Source organism: Scomber japonicus, chromosome 11 (genome assembly GCF_027409825.1).
Source record: "Scomber japonicus isolate fScoJap1 chromosome 11, fScoJap1.pri, whole genome shotgun sequence".
In the NCBI taxonomy this organism is placed as follows: domain Eukaryota; kingdom Metazoa; phylum Chordata; class Actinopteri; order Scombriformes; family Scombridae; genus Scomber; species Scomber japonicus.
The window spans coordinates 22,335,955-22,357,491 of NC_070588.1; the positions used below are offsets into that span (position 1 = coordinate 22,335,955).

The 21,537-nt window shown below is 38.8% G+C and overlaps 1 protein-coding gene across 2 annotated transcripts; it reads right to left on the reverse strand.

Annotated features, from left to right (window-relative positions):
• Positions 1 to 567: 567 nt before the first annotated feature.
• On the reverse strand, positions 568 to 10,608 carry slain1a (SLAIN motif family, member 1a). Of its 2 annotated transcripts, XM_053328653.1 has the most exons (9): positions 10,157 to 10,608; positions 8,380 to 8,516; positions 5,623 to 5,739; positions 4,146 to 4,256; positions 3,831 to 3,980; positions 2,881 to 3,216; positions 1,998 to 2,186; positions 1,531 to 1,864; positions 568 to 643 (listed from the first exon to the last, which is right to left on the reverse strand). In XM_053328653.1, the coding sequence occupies exons 1-9, from the start codon at positions 10,606 to 10,608 to the stop codon at positions 568 to 570; spliced, it is 1,902 nt and encodes a 633-aa protein (XP_053184628.1). The 2 variants fall into 2 exon arrangements, with proteins under 2 accessions (XP_053184628.1, XP_053184629.1); XM_053328654.1 differs by lacking the exons at positions 2,881 to 3,216; positions 4,146 to 4,256; positions 5,623 to 5,739; positions 8,380 to 8,516; positions 10,157 to 10,608 and having other exon boundaries at positions 3,831 to 3,891.
• Positions 10,609 to 21,537: the final 10,929 nt, after the last annotated feature.

Here is a 21,537-nt window from a genome sequence, read left to right on the forward strand (position 1 = left end):
AATTCTGATAAAAAGTGCTGCGAGGTCAGGTCAATAAATATAATGGACATGAATACACTACTTTTAAACAGGCACAGGATGTAAAATTCCAGTTTCGGGTTCATATCTGACACCAGAGTCTGACAAAAAATTAAGTCATAATTAGTCATATGAAATCATACAGAGCATTGTACAAAAGCATGGACTATCGTTTTTTCAGGTAGAGAGAAGTTTTCATTCTATTGAATGAACACCTTAATTATCCACAATGACAAATCAAAAAACACATATCAAAGAGGATCCAGTTCACATTTAACAACTGATTACTAGAATATTGCCAGGTTGTTTCAAAGTGTGCCAGTCTGTGTTTCAGCAGGTAGTTAGGTCAAGATCCAGCCTGCTGGACCCATACTGCTCTCAGTCTCTACTTTGTCCCTCAGTCAAGAGTAGTGCTTTTTAAAAAGATTAACAGTCACTTTCTCTTGGGTCACAGCCCAAGACTGGGCCCTCCAGACAGAAACTGTGTCAATCAATTGGGTCCCATCCAGTGCTACCCTGTATACCTCTTGAATGTCAGTTTATTTGGATTTAGTAGCAGCCATCTTTCCAGCTGCCATCCCTCAGGGCACTCAGGGAGGCCAGGCTCTTTGGGGGAGTCAGCAAACTGCAGGAGGAGACAAACAAGTTGATTAAATATCTAATTTTAAACTACATTAACTAAATGTTTATGCTGTAAACACTGTAAACACATCACTGGCACATTATCACTCAATAGTTTATACAGTAACCTTGTTAACATTTACACATCCAGAGCAATATTAGCATTCATTTGGCGTCGTGTTTCTGACTACTTGATGAATCTAACTCCAATATTTACTCTCCTTTCAGCTCTGTTTTCAGTGTCCACCAACTCCTGAGGGAAATATTCGGCTCATTAGCTACTAAATGCTTCACTATGTTTACGAGCTAGTTCCTAACTTTGTCTGTGTGCCACTTGGTCCTGTGTAGGCTGTGAATAGCAAAATTTTAAGGCTTTTTCCATTGAAAACAGCTGCCTACTGCATCTGGAAACTAGTGGTGTGAGAAAACCAAAAAAGTAAAGTTGTGGGCCAGAAAACAAAAACAATGAGTTGAAAGAAGCCATAAAGCTGTGCAGAGCTGGATTGCAGAGTTGGATAATAATCCTCTGCGGGTTTGTCATTACAGTGACCCCTTTCATATACATGTGGCAATTTTACAGTAAAAATATATAGAATATAGCAGCTGTAATAAAATAAAATACAAAGATGCACGGTTCCCTCCAAGTATCAGGAACAAATTACTTTTAATTACTCAAAGTTTGCTCTTTGGGACAATCAGTGTAAATATTCAGACACTAGAACAGTTTTAAAATGCATCATGATTCACCAAAATCTGACATATTACAATCCATTTATAAAAAAATCTACATCCAATGATGTACAGTACAGACTGAAACATGTCACACAAACTGACCAGACATGTTACTTTTCAGACAAACATCTTATGAGTTAACCTAACTAACATCAGTACCTGCGTGTGGGTTGGGTGATTTTGCTCGGCCGTTGAGCTCCACTGATTCCTACAAAGGAGGCTGGGCGAGGAAGCGAGCTGCGGGGAACAGCCGACTGGTTGGTGTTGGCTTTTAGTAGCTGAGGTACCAAGCTATTGCTGGGTTTGAGGGGCTGAGGCAGTGCAGCACTGCTGGGGATGGAGTGTAGACTAGCAGAGGTGGACAGGGAGGTGGAGGTGGGACCCTGCAGGACTGTGGGACTTACGTAAGCTGTGGCTTTTAGGGGGTGTCGAGGAATAGTGGGGAAATTGCCCACACTCTGGACACGCTGACTCAGCTGGCCTGGTGGAGGAACTGAAACACAGCAAGAGAGAAGTGTCATGAAAGTAGTAATATTGCCTTGATTCAGAGCATACAGCACTCTACATTTACTCATGAATATCACTGAGATGTGATTTATTCGTAGACATGAGGACAAGTGTCTTACTCGAGGACTGGAGTCTTGCGAGCCCATTGGACGAGTCAAAGCTCTGGCTGCTCCGGAGGGAGGACATCATTGGCAAGGAGGAAGGACCGTGGGAGGGTGGGTTGACAGGGGACACCAGGCATGGAACACTGGGAACACTAGGCATGCTGGGAGCTCTAATCAGGTTGGGCATGCTTCTCCGTAGTTTGTCTAAGTAACCATATCAACAAAACAGGTCAGGTATTGTCCACTCCATTTGGAGCTTCAGAGGCATTTAACCCACATATCCAACATTAAACAGTTTGATATTTTAGGGAATAGAAAAGTCACTGCTCCAAGAAATAGCCTGTTACCTAACCAACAAAGTCTTTATGCTAAGCTAAAGCTAAGCTAACCAGATGTTAGTTACAGCTTCATATCTATGGTACAGACATGAAAGGGGTATTGATTATATCATCTAACTCTTGGCAAGAAAGCAAATAAGTTTACTTCCCAAAATGTCAAACAATTCCTTGAAAAATTCAGACTTGATCAAACTAAAACTGTGTGTGAAGCGTGAATGTCCTGATAAATCCATGACATGACGACAATATCATTCAGTCACACAACTGATACAACAGAGTAGACTGAAGTATGGACCTGAACTGAGGATGCTCTTTAAATCCTGTAACCAAGAGCCCTCCCTTAATCCTTTTTGGCACAAGCAAAAATAGGCTGGTCAGAAATTAGTGACATCTGAAATGTGGGTAATTCTTCAAAGATGCTTAACTTCATGGTCTTACTCTGGGATTTTTCATTTCATTGAAAAAAAAGAACCCAATGACCCCAAAAAAGAAGAAGAAGGATGAAAAATATTTGGCGACATGGAATCTGCAAAGGAGCAAGGAGTTTCTTAAACACTCACCTGTGCTATTCCTGTATATTGTGTGTGTCTCTGTGGTCAGGCCGGAGTTCCCAGAGTACTGGGAGAGTCCACTGAGTGAATACTGTGGGGTGATTGAGCTGCGTCTGCAGTCTCTGATACTGGAGAAGGTGTGAGAGTGGGGCAGGCTGCCCCGCTGCATAGACCCTGTGCGGAACAATCGAGGCTGGGGAGGAGGGAGCTGGTCGTACCCCTCATCTTCCTCGTCCTCCTCCTCGAGATCCATTTCACTACGCCTGAGAGAGTGTATGGAGAAGCTGGAGCTGCGGCGACTGGCTGTGGTAGAGGTAGAGGTAGAGGCATAGTCCTGTCGGAGACCTACAGGGTGACAGAGTGATGCTATTTATCTATGTGAAACACTGACCCTAAACCTCATATACTTTATATGATACTTGTCCTCTTGGAGGCGCCCCTCATCCATTATTCGGTTATTGAATGAGTAGACCAGTGTGTTACAAGAAAGTTTTTTTCTGAAGTCTCTGCATACTTTAACAACACAGCAGGCATCAAGATACTGCTGCCTGCTCATGTTCATCTGTTTAAAGGTCAAACATTTATCTTGGTTTTAGACATACATCAGCAACATAAGAGAGTAATCCATTTCAATCTGTCCAGAGTGGTGATCATCATTGTTGTATTATATAGCTAGGTGTCATTCACATTATCTCAGGTCTTAAACAGTAGATACAATGTGCTGTAAGTGTAGTACAAAATGTGAATTTAATAAATACAACGTGCAGACAAGAATATGTTTTTGTTCTTCCAAGGAACTTAACCTCTGAAGTACTACATAGCAGGTGAAAAAAATGTATGTAGCAATGTGTGTGGTCGTGATTTAATTACTTCAGATTTCAAGCACCTTTTCATAAGGGGTATATCTTATTTTCTCACTCTCCCAAAAAGCATACTAGACAATTAAATAGTTTACTCACTCTCCTCCTGAAGTCGTGCCATGACCTCCACATCTGTCATGTCCTGTAGTTTGTATCCCATAGAGATGGAGTCATCTTCCAGTTCAGAAACACCAACTTCACTGTCCACGGAAGACTGGGGGCTGATTGCTGCATGACGGCGACCAATGTCTACAAACACACAGAAGAGCCACATCTGTCACAATACACAGAGAAGATGTTTTCACAGCAGATGTGCAGTCTGTATGATAGCATGTGATCGTATATCCATTACAGATGGTTAGGTGGTGACAGTTCATGACAGTGCATATAAAACAGGCTGTCAGTGTATCTTACTGTGGAGATTTGAGTTTGATAGGAAGGTGGGCGCTCTGTCACTGAAGCTGCAGCTGGCCCTGAGTGGGAGGGTCGAGTGGAGCAAAGACTGACCAGATGACGTCAATGGAGCTTGGAAGGAGAGAAACACATTAAAAAGAGAGAAGAGGTTCAATCATTGATTATGGCAAAACTCAAACTTCACTCTTTGATATTTGTATATTTTGTATATTTTATTTTTTGTATGAAAAGGCAGAAAAAACTTTCATATTGGCTATTATTATTATTTCTGTCTGGGAGAGTTTGCATGTCACCATCTGTCTGAGGGCATGATCTTTTAATCTGTGCCCTGCAAGCATTTTCAGATTTACTGTAATCTGAGTGTAAACTGTAAGTAACAGGTTGTTTAAGAATCTGGGTTATGTTTATACTGTGAGCTCCAAGAGTCTTTTGGAAGCAACAGATGCATTTGGCTCTGTTTTCTTATTACTTTGAATGATAAAAAGAACAGCTGTGAGGTTAAAGGAAAGCGTTGTAATACAGTCCATTTAGAATTTCTATGTAAGAGATGAAGATAATTATTTCTATAGTTTACAGACTTTAAAAGTTAGGCCAAAATGTAATTCAGTTAGCCTTTATTTGTACAGTTTGTGTACATTTGTGTCATTTTGCTATTTGCTCTGTTGCTGAGACATTAGATTTTAGAGTGAGGGCAGCAGGGGTCTGGAGGTTAGACAAGTGAATCTGTGTTTTCTTCTGGGCAGCTTCCTGATCTGAATGTATATAAATGTGAAAGCCATGCTAGCAGTGCTTTGAGCTAAATGCTAACATGAGCATGTTAACATACTCAAAGTGAAACGCTAACATGCTGAGGCTTGTGGAGAAATTTCAATCATAACAACAAATGTGAATCTTTTGGTGGTGCTGGAGGAAAAGTCAGGGGATCAATAAGACCCCTAGGATTGCATTGCAATCCATCTGATAGTTGATTACTATTAATGCTAAGCAACTAATAATATTTTTTTCCATTTTTTGTCAATCAACCGAGCAGGTAGGTCTGGGTCTGGAAAGTAAAGGGAATAAAGAAGTGCCTTAAACCTGCATTCTTTGTAATGGCCAGTAGGGGACAACTCCACTGGCTTATTAACGGGAGTCCACAAACCAATGGACCAACATCACGGTGGCTACATCCACCTCACCAATTCAAGTGTAAGGATAATACGGGGATAATAATGAATTCAGTAATTTGGGAATATTAGGCTAGGTTAAATCCCTAAACACTGACCATCTGGCTCCTGACTCTCTTTCCTCATTTCCTGTCCCTCTCTACTCTCCAATAAAACATTTTAGATAACTAAGCACAGACAAATCAGGTAAAATCAGAAACTTTGACATCTATAAATGATCCACAGAAGCCCAACAGGTGTTAGAGTGATAATCGTGTGGTTAGCAGGAGTTATATACATGTGTAGTATATCATGTCCAGTATGTGTGTTACCTGGGGATTCGGTTAGTGCAGCAGGTTTAGTGTAAGGCAGGACAGGGCAGCTGAGGGTATTAAGTCCCTCTATGCAGCTGTATGGACGGACAGAAGATACTCCTCTCCACCTCTTAGCTGGACACAAAATTGCAAAGGGCATGTCAGTCAGATTGCTTTACCATGCAGCACATACAAATCCATACATACCCAAACATGCACACAAGCAGTACATTGATTATACAGTAACACTCTGGCCAAATGTTAATCTGCTCTTTACATATCAGTATTGATGTTGTAAATGATTTGGTCAGAGCTCGGACAGAATGGGCTGGTACTGTAAGACGAGGTTTAGCTTACCGCTGCAGCTTATTGGGCTAAACTACAGATTTTTTTTTTGGAGGGATCTTCGGATAAGCAGGGATTGTGCATGTAGGCTACATCTCATTCCCAAAATTAGAATTAGATCTACTATGGTCTACTTAGGGATGTGAAGGTTACATTTATAGAGCACACATTTATTTTTTCCCCTGCTGTATTCATTCTATCCTTCAGCATTATGATCAGATATACTTAGTAAAGGGTTACTGATTATTTTAATAATGGATAAAACATTTAATGGCATTTGGAGATAAGTGGTAATATTGATATGGATAACTTTTGGAGTGCTTTGCCTATCAACTCAAATGTTCTAATTAATGACTTATTACTGATCTATGGGGCATTAATTAAACGTTTTAATCATTAAAGAAGCAATTAATTGCAACCTATAAACTTTAATCAAGTGTGCTTCATTAGAAAGTGTTTGACAGTGAGTAACCCTTGCCTGAAATAACAGAACTGGCATGAAATAATGTGTGTTCAGTGTGTAAACACTGGGTTCACCCCCACTGATTGGTAGTCAGAGAGGCACACACCTGACCAAGTGGAGCATTTGGCATTCCCAACACAATTAGGCTCAACCACTACTGGATAAAACTAGCATTCACAGCAAGTTACAAAAACAACAGCTACTGGAGCTCAGAGACAACAGTGTATTCATGACCCGGAGGAGTGGAGCCAACCTTCCTTGAATACGGCTTTAGAGAAAGACGAGGACCTTCAACCGTACACACACGCACTAATGAACATCCAAACCTCCAAACACTTACAAACATGCAGTTTTAGATAAAAGTGTGGACACAGCAGGTCCATAATATGAAAATAATTGATCTGAGACTTCTAAAATCAGAGCACACACAGTATATATTCATACTTGCACATAAGTGCATGCTTTCACAGTACAAGAGTCTCTTGTACAGGATGTTTGAGCAGTGAGGGCTAGGCAAATCTGCCTCAAAACCCAGTTAAGCATGGTTTCTATGGTAACCATATCCCCTTGCTAAGTGTAGAAACTGTAAAGCACGCAATATGAAAACTAGGTCCGGCAGCAAATGTTATTCTGTAGCACACTAGTCTCCAGATCGTTTTTTGTAGTATACTGGTTATGTGTTAGCATGTATAAACATGATATTTGGGTCATAGGAATCTAAATAAGGCCATTACATTGTTTGAGAAACTCCAATAAGCTTCAGACTGTAATCACTTTATTCAGGTCTGCTGTGTGTATGGATAGGAGTTGGTCAGTAAAACTAAATATATGCTGATAGTACACTGTGTAATGAAGTATGACAGTGACAATGCTTTGGATTAGCTGGAGTCTTCATCTCCTCTTCTGTTGCTAATGGAGATGGAGAAGCTAAATCCAGCAGGCTGGTATCTACAGCAAAGTCCAGGCAGAAACCAAAGTGGGTTCATCCTCAACTGTTGGTGACTCAGACTGCACAGAAGTGTCAGAATTATTGGATGCGGAGGAGTGAAAGACATGCCTGCACCACCATAGAATCAGAGACCAAGATAATATCACAATCATGTATACAGGAAAGTGAATAAACAGGTTTCACTATGTTCTGTGGACATAAACTTGACAGTATATTCCAAATATATTCAAAACCAGGACACTAATGTGCAAGTATATTCATTGAAAGCTGTATTTGTAATTAAAGTACTAATTTGACATTCTGGGAAATGCATTTATTTACTAGCCTGCTGGGAGTTAGATGAGAGGGTGATATGGTATCAATCTTCTCATGTATTTACTGGAAAATAAGCATACTTCCCCAACTATTCCTTTAATATTTAAAAAAATGTGAGTTTAGATTTAAAATGAATAATGTTTAACCTTGATTTGTGCTTTTCTAACATGTAGATGGAGTGTGTGGAGCCACTTGTAGGTGTTGCAATGTAATGGTGATACTCTGACTAGAGTTTTGTAATCCTCTCTGCTCTGTTCTACACTGTCTTCCACTTAACACAGTGTGATACCATCTAAAGGCACAGCACGAGTTCCTCCAAATGGATTTGTTTTTTTCTATCTGCCGAGAAGCAAATCTCTCAAACTGATTGTAATTGTTCTCTGGAGGTACTGATATGTGTTGACGGGAGTGAGTCCAAGTCTGCTGCCAGAGAATTAATCACTCCGTGAGAAGTCGTTTGCTACTTTACAACCAATAAATTTATAAGCAAGTGATTTAAACGGTCAAACGAGAGAAACAATAGAGCTGTGTGCAGTGAAATGCTCCCACGGTTCAGAACTTGTCACTGAAATCCTGCTGCACATGGAGACATTTTGTATCAAGTGCTTACAGCTTATGATCACATGTCAGCAGCCAGAGAGACAGATGTCCAGATGTGGCCTCAGATGAAAGCCTGTTAATCTGGATGGTGAATAAACAGTACCTTGGTCCAGTCTGTGACAGAGAGTCATCTTAGCCAGCTCCACCTCGGGCCCCGGGTGGTCCAGTACCTGCCTGCACCACTGGAGAGGGCTGAGGACACACTCACCCTGCAGCTTGGCTTTGGGAGTCACATATAGCCTGAAACAAGGAGCACAACCCACAGTTTAATCCTGACACCTTTACAGCATAGACTATATTGTTAATTTACAGAGAGAGCTGACATTATTTATCTGTGGAACAACCTATGGGCACATGAAATAGCGGTTAGTGATCCTTCGGGACTTAACGTTTTACAGTGGCAATATATCTCAGCTGAGCAGCCCAGTGAAGTAAGGACACTTTATAGCAAAGGATCCCGTGGCTTTGGGAAGGGAGGGATTTTCATATTATCCAAATGTAAAACATAAAAAAAAAGATCAGACTGTGTGTTAAGGGTCATATTCATTTTACTATAAAATTGAACATGTAAAAGTGGTGATAGCTTCATTCAGTGCAATAATGCATAGGATATGCCAGCCATAGACAAATACAGGAGGGTCAATCAATTAGTCATGTATCAAGCAAACATAATTACATTTCTTTTGTTCCAGCTTCTAAAAAGTGAGAATTAGCTGCTCATCTTTATCATATATGAAACTAAATTAAAAATCTTTATGCTTTGGACTGTTGGTCAGACAAAACAAGCAATCTTAAGACATTGCATTGACCCCTAGGAAACTGTCCTGAGCATTTTTTTCTTAATGTTTTTATTCAAACAAAATAATAAAGAGATTGATCAATTATAGAAAATAATTGCTAGTTCTATCTCTTATAAAACTGTGCACTGACTGTGCAATCTACAGTCCTTCAACAAAACTAGGTCCTGGTCAAGACAAGACAAATGGAGTTTATTACTGGAAACTGGACCATAGTATTATTGACTGCTTGCTATCAGTGGAACATATGTGAGCGGTGAGTAAAAAGGGTAAAACATGCTTCTCAGTTTCACATACAGGGAAAGATAACCAATCAATAAGCTCAATGTTACACAGGAGTGCTAAAAATCTATTTAATTGGCTTGTTAAAAAAGAGAGGTGTCACCTGTGACTAAGCAGAACTGACCCTTTACTTGGCAACTGGGTCATAGTGTCACACTGACTTTGTGGTCAATTAGTTAGGATAAATGGAGTGAGAAATATACCAACGGGGTGCGGGTGAACGTTGGATACCATCTCGCATTAAGCTGTGTGCTACATTTTCCACATCATCACATCAGATACATACATCTGGAGACGGTTGAGCAGTCAGCGTGTCAGTGTGTGAGCTATACCTAAGTCAGCAGATACAGCGCTTTAAAGTAGTTCACCATGGAGCTGAACACTACACACAAAGCCAAGCTGTTTGATCACAAGCTGAAGGGGGTCATTGTTTCTAATTTCATCCCAGTGCTGTTTTACTCTGAATAGACACCTATGCCCATGCACAGTGCATTCTGGGATGCCCAAAGCCTGTGTTAACCCTGTTTTTGTTCTTTCTCCTCCTGAAGTCATTCTGTATGCCAGTGCCTACAAGTCTACTGGAGGAATCAATAATATGATCAATGAGATGAGGATACATGGAAGGCTAGCATTACACATCATGTCTCTAAATTGTAGTCGTTGGCAATCCTGTGGCCTACAAAGCATCTATCAGGGTCAGAGACACACAGGGACAGTCATTTTTCATTGTGAATTCACAAAGACAGACAGTAGCCTGATGTGTGGCTGCTATGGAGTGGCAGATGAAAACAGAGCAGTTACCAGCTCTCAGGCTCTCCGACAGGGAGCACGATGTTGAGGTCCAAAACATCAACCTCATCCAAAACAGTCGCGGGTCCAGCGGCGCCGCTGTCCTCCCCAACCGCGTCAGGAGACACCGAGCTCGGCTGGAAATAGGCGAACGGCTCCTCCGTTGATCCCCGGAGTCCAGTGGCACACGGATGCGACTGAGTCGGACTCAAAATGCTATATTTGCTGGAGAAAGTGTCAGTCGGACAAGCTGTACCCCCGTGCAGACACGACAGCGACGTCTGGGCATGAGGGCCGATGGAGCAATTGTTTACAGCGTTCGCTCGAGTCCGCAATTGTTCGTTTTGCTTCTCTAATTTTCGGACCAATTCCTGAAGCTTTAACACCTCCAGCTCCGCGTTGGTGATTTTATTGTTGCCATTGACGTCTGCCATCATCTGGGGGTTCAACACCTCTGCTTCCATTTGGTAAAAAGCACATTGAGAGGGGTAAAATGCACGGCCTGCTCGCAGAGGGGTCCTGTTCAATTTAGAGAGGGTGTCCAGATTCAGGCTACAACACACACACACACACACGCTCTCTCTCTTACACACATACACTGATGCTGCTGCTGCTGCTGCTACTGGGATGACTGCACATCCGGCGTCTCATTGGTCAGCGGCACGGAGTTCAACTCCCATCACACCACTGCTTAGGTTAAGTGATTATATTATATGTGAGCTTCCTCTGGACTTTGTTTTTATTTTTGAATTACGGTGGATGTAATTAAGATTTTTATACCCAACACCTTTTTATAGGACCAGTGTGTAGAATTTCTTGGCAACTTGCAGAACAGACCTTGCAGGAACAGAATATGATTAATATAGAATCACCTGATAATAAGAGTGGTTGTGCCATTGATACCTTGAACTAAGCCTATTATATCTATGTAGGGGTCCTCTTCTAACCGCTGGACATTTGACCGAAAATGGCACCCATTCAGTCCAATAAAAAATTCTCAGCTGGCACACATGCCAAAAACAGTTCTTATCTTCAGGGTTTTACTGCCACATTGTGTGGCCCACTGAATATGAGTTCCCCCTCAGCCCATAGACTTTACATGGTGATGACGTCACATATTTTTTTACATCTTGTTCCCAGCTTGAGGAAAATTTAACAAAACTTGGATAAAAAATTCATAATAGAAAAAGTCATAATTGACCTTGTTTGGTGTTCAATGTGTCCTGTCAACAGTTTTACAGGCCGGGATGATTTCTTCTGCAATACTGCAAATAACCACTGGGGAAATATTGGCTGCAAGACTTAGCGGCAGAGCCCTATCCAGCTCTTGTAATACATCCATGGTCCTCTTCCTAGGAGGCCACCATGTTGGAGTGCCATGTTTTTACAGTAGCCCAGAATGGACAAACCAAACAAGCTGTAGAGTGGGCTTCACGTTTTTGCCACTGTAGGTTCTTCTAAATTTTTATGTAAAACAGCAACAAAAGCATAAAATGCAAACAGAAACCAGAGTCAAACACATACTCATGACACTGACTATGAAAGGCTCCAACTTTTAGAAATAAAAAAAGATGAGTCTCGCTACATACTATTATAGCTAAGTTTACTATCAGTCAATCAATTATAACCCCAATGTGCAGCAAAACTAAAATAGAGCAAATATATTATGCATTTATGAGTTTACCAAGCAATCAAAAAAGGGACACAAGAAGAAAACATCCTCTGGGTACAGTCAAATAGTTGATGTCTTACATGTAACAGGATGAAATCATGGGCAAAAGATGGCATTTTTGTAATTCTGTCCAAATTAAAACATGTCACACAACTCTTCTCTAGCATAAGATGCTATATTTGCCTATGCTGCCTCCATCAGACTGGCATCTGAGCTTGTTTCCTTACATTCAGTCAATTATCATCAGCTCTAACTCTGGCAAAAGCAGGTTCTCCTCAAAATCTGTCAGTGTGAACTCAGGAATGAATGGATGAAATAAGATACACTGTACTAGGCTTGAATGTAACAATCTGAAAGAAGTTTCTGTGGCGTATGGAGACCAAAATTTAGCTTTTTTGTCGTCATATTAAACTTTATTAAAATATTACATAGAAACACACAATCCTCACCCTCAAGGCTACAGTTGCCTTGTGAAACTGCACTGGTAAAATATTTATTTTTCAGGAAGCCAGCACCAAATCTTAAGTCACATTCTGGCCAGACTTCAAACCACTTCAGAATGTGTGTCATAAAATGTCTGTTCATTCAGCTCCATGCAGCTCGAGCATCCAGATGGAAGAGTTAACTGCTACCAAATGTGCAGCAAAGGCACTAAATTAAGTTTGTACTCCAATTAGATTTATTTCTAGTAAGTTTTGGTATTATGTTTGGTAGTGTTTTTAGATATGGAGGAACTTTTGCAAATAAATTGTATATTAGATATAACTGAAGGCAGAGAAGAAATTTTGATATGTAATATTCCCATATACAACTAAAACCTCTTAAAAAGGAATCATTTTGAATTTTATTCAACATTTTTATTTCATTAGTACAATTTGAGAAGAATTACATTTTGTCAAATAATGAAAATCTCTTCTGATTTATTTTGTTCTTTGTAGTTTACATGTGAAATGATCACAGAGTGAATGTATCATTACAAATTTGATATTAATTTTAATTTAATTTTACTATCAACAGAATGAAATATACCCAAAATTTTGATCATTATTCATACATAAGAGACATTAAATAGCAAACATATACGATTTATTGATAGATCAAAATGCATTGATTGCCTCTATTGCACACAGAAAAAGCCCCCGGCCCTAAATATTGCAATATCTCTTATTGTGTAACATATATGACTCCCCTTTGATACTGCAGGCATCAGAGACTATTAGAAATGCTATATTAAATTGGTTAACAGTTACAACTAGCTGCATTGTTACTAAACAGTTACATCCATCCACCTTAATAATTGTCTGTTGTCCAAACATCAAAAGATCTACAGTATCAGTTTGTCAAACTTGTGTCATCCAAAACATATTGATAATCGCATGCGTTTCTTCTCCTCCAAAGCTCTGTGATAAACTCAACGTCGCCATTTTTCTGTGGAAACAAAAACATAGTTGTTTAAAGTTGTTTTCGTAAAGAAAAAATAATTTACTGAAGTTCTGGAAATTGGAGACCTGAATGTTTTATTATCTTCTCTTACCTCTGGTGACCTCAAAGCACCGTTCGCAGTGCACCATGTGTTTGTAGACCCACATACTGTCCCCAGCTTTCATATGACCCAGAGTGGTGTTACACACCTCACACTGTCAAACACAAATAAGAGAGACACACTGAGCACTCAGCTGCACAGTTCTTAATGAAATACTGTACTTAAAGGACAGGTACACACTTTTTCATGTCTTAAAACAACAGTCAGGTGTCCAAATGAAGACTGAAAGAGGTTCTCCCTGCTGTAATCATGCCTCATGGTCACACAAGCCTCTAAAAGAGCCCCTTCAAATGCACTTCCAATGTAAGTGATGAGAGACAAAATACACAGTGTGTCCACCAGAAATACATTTAAAAGTAATCTGAATTTTGAATGGGACCAGCCCCCATCACTTACATTGTAATTGTGCGTTACGGAGGGACCTTCAGCCAGAGTGAAGTGTGTACCTCTACTTGACTACATATTACATGGAAATATTGTACTTATTACTCCACTACAGTTATCTGACAGCTGTACACTGTATAATGTCACTCTGACTGATTAGACCTCTGCCCAGGTGTATGCAGGGAACTATATGATGTTTCCAAACTTGTGGTCAGTTCCTTGTCCCACCTCTACAGCCATAAAATAAACCGAAAGGAACAGAAGATGTCAAATTTGGCAACATGAAAACATAAAATTAGTTGTAGTAGTTGTTCAAATTAACTCTACCATGACCAGGACCTACTTCTTTAACCATAGCTTGTCGCTGACTGTGCTGCAAAATCGAGGCACGTTTTCAAACTAATCTGCTCACCTTGAAGCAGGAAGCGTGGCAGTTGATGTTCATGTCATCGAGGATCATCTTGGCTTCACCAGTGAAGGGATGACGGCACAAGGTGCACAGGTCTTTCTCAAGCACAGTCCTATATGGAACAGGAGTATATATGAAATTAAAAGAACATTGAGCATTTGACAAAAAATGTTTTGTTGTTGTTGTTGTTGTTTTCAAGAGAGAACAACATTTTTCTTACCTCTCAGTTGGTGAGTACAGACTCTTGATGGAGGATTTAGAGTAGCTTGGACTTGAAAGATCTGACCCACTGTGAGAGTTACACATTTATCAGTTTCTAGACATGTCTTTACTTTGTTATGCTTGCACATATCAGATCATCCAATACCTGCTGTTCCTGTATGATGTAGAGGTGTAGGCCTTGGGACTGTCAACACTGGAGAATCATTATGAAAAGACAAAAAAGAACCATTATTTACATGTGAGAGAATGAAAAAACATTCTGTTAGGAAAGGCATTAATTGTTTGTGTATGTCCCTTATATGTTATAAGGAAAGTGTATGGGTAAGATGGAGAAAGACACAAATGCAAGTAAAACTAATGTCTATGTGTTGTCTACATTCACTACGGACTGTCAGTTATATATGTCCATCTTATTTAGAAATAAAAGGTAAATGCTTGCTGCATTTAGCATTCAGATAAACAAAGCTTAATTAAGAACAATCTGTTATTTAGTCATAGACTGCTCTCTAAAATGTAAAGATTTGGACTGAACTCATTAATATTTAAGTGACATTGCCCTTTTATAAAATATTACATTTTAGTAAATGAGAATCAATACAAATATTTGTTGTTGTGATCAGATTGTATTCTTTATGTACATTATAAAATATGTAGATGCCTAAAATCAAAAGTACTCAACTTTAATTCACCACATTCACTACATTTAACACTCTACCATTACAAACAAAACTGGTTCACATGGGCAATCCCACTGTACATACTGAAATCCTATTCTACCACTTATCCAGTATTTTCTCTGTAGGTAGACTCTTATGGGCAGGAGATCTTCTCCCATCTTACCATAATGTAACACTTAACATAAGTGTAGTGCCATTATTACCTGGTGATTTTGCGGGGGGAGGTTGGTGATGTCAGAGTCGGACTTTCATCGCTATGGCACACAAAACATTGTCCAGAGAAACTAGTATAAATACACAGTACATACAAAAAACCATTGCACACCATTCTCAGTCATTAATTTCTAGTATTCACCCTTTGCTGAGGTCCGTTGTCCAATCTCTCTTTGTAAAGCTTGTACTGTGGTGACAATGACAATATGGTGTTTCACTGATAGGATAATTATATGGTTGTTTGTTTTGTTCAAGTTAATCACTGAGATAACTCACCTGACAGGAGATGTAATGCCTTTAGGCAGGAGGGTGTCATATAGATCATCCTCAGCCCTGTAAATACAACAATATTATTAATATATGATGCTTATTAAAGCAGTCCTTATTTTTTATGTATTTATTCCAGTAATTATTGTTTAACTTACGTAGAGGAAGTCCTTCTCGTGGTTGTAGTTTTAATGTTGTCGCTTAAAAAAAAGAAGATAAAATATTTTCCATCTGACTGTCTGTTATTTTACTGTTACTGACACTGTGTATTTAAGTTTTCCTCCAATAACTCACCCATTAGGACTGCTTTTCACTGTCACAGTCTTAGTATTGTAGACAGGTGTTTTGCTGTAATATCAAGAGCATTAATTATTACATAGTAATTGTTAAAAATCAATGACAGTATGATTAATATTGAGACCATTCAAATCAATATTTGGGCTAATAAAAATGTCACCTGTCGGGGACATCATCTTTGATAGACCGGGGGATGAGTGTATCATAGAGTTTGTCCTCAGCACTGCAGAGAAATCATTTCGTCATAAGTTAAATCATTTGTTACTTAGTGGTTAGTGTAGTGAGCTGTGGTATGTACGGGGTAAGGTTTTTCACATGTCATTTTAAAATTTCTTGTTGAACAGCATGTCATCATACACCACTGCAAAAATGGCTAAAGAGTTGTGGAGAGGCTGCACACACTTTTAATGACACTGTAATATGTAGAGAATATCGTCGTTGAAGTAATAGTGTTATAGTAATGTCACAAAGATCGTTTAAAGCCCCGATGATGAAACTTACTCATCATAGCTGTTTTTCACAGTCACAGTCTCAGTTGTGGAGATGGGTTTTTTGCTGTAAAGAAGAGCATGAACCATATTACAGCATAGAATTAATTATTTCTTAGCAATATTATTGAAATAATGCTTCTTCTGGGCTTGATGAGTGGAAATATCACCTGTCATCCTTGGTAGGTGAGAGGATGAGAGTGTTATAAAGTTTGTCCTCCGCACTACACAGAAGATAATTAAAGCAAGGTTAAATGACTGTGCGGATGATGTATGGATTGATTTTTAAAATAATCAAACAATATCTTACTCTTTAGGGCTGGTAACAGTCATCTCAGTTGGTTTGGTTGTTCTGGTAGGTGAGTAGGGTGTGTACAGTGAACTGAGTGAAAAGATAATGACAAATAATCAGTCACTCATTCAGTCACAGATCATACTAAATTGATATTGTAGGTCTTTAAAGTCTTAATATTCTAGCACTGAAACAATACAGTGAGGACATATCTTGTGCAATATAAACTTATAATAATATATCTATATATTTATAACTTAATATCATTTCCTATCCCATTAATCATGTCAGAATGTGTTGTGCCCCTGCTGGAACCCCTGAGCAACCTACTAACTGTACTATATAAAAGTATAAAACAGTATGTATCAGTAATAGCAGCCTAATAATGATATATACAATAATAATCAATTCACCAGTACTTTTGCTTCTTTATGTGCATTTTGCTGATAGCATTTTGGCACATTTACTTCATTAATGTGTTTTTACTTTTACTTGTAATAAATTAGGCTATTTTTGGTACTTCTTCTTAAGTATAGGACCTGAGTATAGTTTTACCCTTTGCTGGAAGACTTGACCCGCTCAGTGAACGTCTCAGTCTTGGTGGGACTTTTAATCACAGGTGATCTGCAAGAAAACTTTGTCATAAATCTGACACGGACTTCATATGATATTGTATATTAATATTACACATTAATGTTGTATTCTGTACCTAACACTCTGGGTGGTGGTGGTGGTTGTCTCAGTGGTTTTGCCGTCCTTGGAGACTGTAGTGGTTGTAGTGCTGAAGGAGAAGTAACACAAAACAGATTTACAAAATGTCTCAGTGTGATATTTTTCCCTGTTGGTTTTCTGCAAGTAAGTGTTCTTTACCTTGTCTTAGGATCCCCTATGATAGAAGTCTTGGATGTGGTAGTGCTGTATTGACATAGAGAAACACAAGATGACACACTATATTCTAACTCTGTTGACTTTTGCATTATATGTATTGGACTGAAGATTTACATACTAGCTGGGAGAATCTGGAGACTTCACGGATGAATATCTGTGGCGACAAAGAAGTAGATCATTCAGATGATTTCTTTAAACAAACTAGCTACATTATATTGTATCATTAGTTGTGTTTACTAAGAAAATATACCTTTTGGTGTACGTGGATGAAGTTTTGCTGGAAGGGAGAGTGCTGCCAGTAGAGAAGCATAATTAAGTGACAAGTCTGGTAAAACTTACATAAAATGCCATGAAAGGAAAAAATAACAGGGCTACAGTGTGTGTCTGCAGAGGATGAAAAAGACAGTACCAACCTGCTCCTCAGCTCATCTTGACTTCCACCGAATCTGCAATGACAGAAATCACAATAAGTGGTTCTTGTCACAATCCCATTATATGTTTATTTTTTAGATATTTTTTAAAATCAAGAAGAAGATACTAGAATTGTACCTCTTGCTGAGATTCTGCACAGACACTGGTGAACTTGTAGTTTTGGTGTTTTTTATTTCAGCAGGGTCTGAGCTATATGCAAAAGATAGAAAATAACATTAAGTACAAGGATTAATTACTCAAATTCCTATTAATATCACACCCAGAATAAATAATAGTTTTCCACTATTGTGTCCTTTATTTGAGGAAGTTTTTATATAAAGCTTTGTAATGTTTATTTTACCTCGTAAGACTTTCACTGGATCTGTACCGGCTTAGAACAGATTTTCCAAAGTTTGGGTCTCGGCTGCGCGGAGAAAAAAAATCAAAAGAAATTCACTCATTCATACCAGCAGACATGACTCAACACTAAGTTGTGCGAGAAGGAATGTAGCGAGGAGGCTGGGTTTTTTTTGGGTGTTTTTTAAAGCTGAAGGTAAACTTAGATATGAAGTCACACCCAACAGTTGCTATTCCCTCTGTGTGTGTATGCCTATGTGAAAAAATGTCAGCCTATAAGCATCACTTACTCAACATATTCCTTCTCCTCATCCTCGTTTCTCCTGATCCAGCTGTTGTCCTTTAGGAGAGATGTCTTCTTCTTGCTGTCTTCAATTGCCTGGCTGGGGCTGGTGCTCTTACCTGCAAACACAAAACAAGGAAGACATGAGCATCTCTGGTTGATATCTATTGATCTATTAGCCATATATTTGTGTGGAGAAAGAGAATAAGTGAATGGATGTATTGTGATTGTAAAAAGTTAAGATTTAATACAGTTATATAATTGTTTGACAATGCACATTTACATGCAAGTACAAAACTGTATTGTTTAATTTTCTTTACAGTGTTATATACATTTTGCATTTGTTGTATACTGAAAAACTGAAAAAAAATGTTGTCTTTGAATTTTTATCTTTTTATCTTTTTATTTTCTTTTTCTGTTTCTTATTTTGACTCTCATTATAATCAGTATTCTTTATTGCATATTTGTCATTTGCACAGCCGATATAGTATGCCATCCTGCTTTTTAGTACACATATTATATCAACATGTGACATATGAAACTTTGTCCAGGTGTCTGCTCTTTCATTCAATGTGCCATTTTAGTACAGGATGTTTCTCAGTACTTACGAGTCTGGACTGGATAGCGGCTCATTTTGTATTTTCACCTGTAAGCGTGAAAGAACAAGAGAAGATAATTGATCAATAATAACACTATAGTATATCAGCCACTAGGTGGTACTGTGGGTTGAGACCTTTCATGTACAATGCATGTTCAGTATTGAAATCAGTGGCTGTAAAAGTAAACTCAAATAGTTTAGGAATTACTGCTTTTATCTAAAGTATCTTTGTGTTATTTGGTTTCTTCATGACCACTCTTTCAATACCTTGGTTTAGTGAACATGATTAACATGCTGCGTTCGTCAGTGTGACTGCAGTATCAACTTCATGTCTGCTCAACCCAAACTGGTTTGTCTTGATCTGAACCAACATGAGGACACACCCACCCTTCATAACACACCTTCTCCAAACACTTTATTGTCAGCAAAACACATGGGCGTAGCAGTGACATACCATCAGCTATGAATGATAAAGATTGTGCTCTTTCAACTACATGCCCGCTCAAGCATAAACACCACAAATATAGGAGGCCTTACGGCAGACATTTACAGCTGCAACTGAAGTTGAATGCAACATTTGTCCATTGATCAGTCACACAGTCTACTGTCTGATGACTGCAATTACTCAAAAAGGAGTAGCTGTTCAGTGCTTTAGTTTGTCTGCATTATTTTGGCTTGTGTGAAGAAGTTTTGTATCTCTTGCTGTAATGTGTGTGGGAAGATCTTCAGGAAAAAGTCCATGAACAGACAGTTGAAGCAATAATATATCTTGGTTCTTTCAGAATCATTGTAATTGATCCGATCGTTCAGTTGAAGTTTCAGAGTTGACAAGATTTAAAGCAGATAGATCAGTGACCTTACGGCAGTTTGGCAGCCTGAACTGAGATCTCTATCAAGACAGAATGTTTTAATCCAAGTGTACAGGTTAGCGAGATCTTTGATACAGAAAAGTTAGCAGCGAGCTGGAAAATAAATCATAGAGTGTGTGTGTGTGTGTGTGTGTGTGTGTGTGTGTGTGTGTGTGTGTGTGTGTGTGTGTGTTATGTCTCCCTGTCTATACTGAATCAATGTATCAGTAAAACATGTATTTCATTCCTCACGGTGAAATCTCTTACAAAGCTCATTGTGTAATGAACAAAAATGGACGCACACATGTTGTCCTTGGTTACTTTTGGGGACATTACATAGGATTACATTAATTTCCAGGAGACTTACCTTAATCCTAACCATAACCACTACTTGTTCAACCCTAACCCTTACTCTTACACATATAATTGCATAATACAATATGTATTTTTCCTGGAACATTGTATCATTTGCTCTTACAGAAATGAATACCACACATTAAATCATTACAATAAAAAAAAAGAAAGAAAGCGTACATACCTGTACAGAAAGCTCTGTGACTCCCAAGACAGTTAAACTCTTACTTACTCTAGTCAGGTCACACCTGTCTATCACTCTGCAGTAACTGCAATTACACCCTTATCATCTCCTGTTTTTAACCTTAAGGGAGGAGATTCCAAGGCCACACAAGGGTGGGGCCTCTGACAACAATGAAATTCCCCCCCCCCTCTCTCTCTCTCTACGCATGTTTCTCTTTCCATCATCACAAGCTGAACCTAATTAATATATCCCCAGCATACTGTTTGGAAGTTGAACAACTGGGTTTAGTGCTGAAGGACCTGCAAATCAACTTGCATAAACGTGAAGTGGGTGTGGGATTCTGTGCTCCTCTATCTTCCACAGCATTGAGCTTCAGAGCAACGTGATTTAATGGTGACACTATTAAAACAGTAATCTCACATGAAACATTGTATCAATATTTACTATGACATAATGCAAGTGGAACTATAATAATTATTGTTCTTTGGATTAGGTAGGCTATATGACTGACTTGGCAGATTCAATTTATCCTGAGACACAGGTTCATTCAGAAGCATTAATCTGTATTGTGCGCCTGTGTATTAGTATCTCTATGACTTGTAATAAATCACCTGACTAACTGTGGACTTTGTACTTTACACATGTATGCTAATAAAAGTACTGGGACGTGAAGTGGTTACAACTTGATTTTCAATCTGAAGTAAGAGGTTCACCCCTCACAGAGGTTCTATAAAACCATAATATCTGAGATTACACTTTAATAGCCCAGTTACAAAGAAATTTCACACTTCTGGCTACTGATACTTAAGCAGGTCTCACCACAGCCTTAAAATAAAATTATTGAATAAAATTTCTATGAATGGCACAATATAATTTATTCATTCATGTAATTTGACTGAATGGGCCTAAGTTATCTAAACTTCTTTTAAGACTTCAGGACAGTTTTATGGGGTTTTTGAGTGTTAGGTTGTTTGGGAGCAAACTGAAAATCGGTTTGAATCATAAA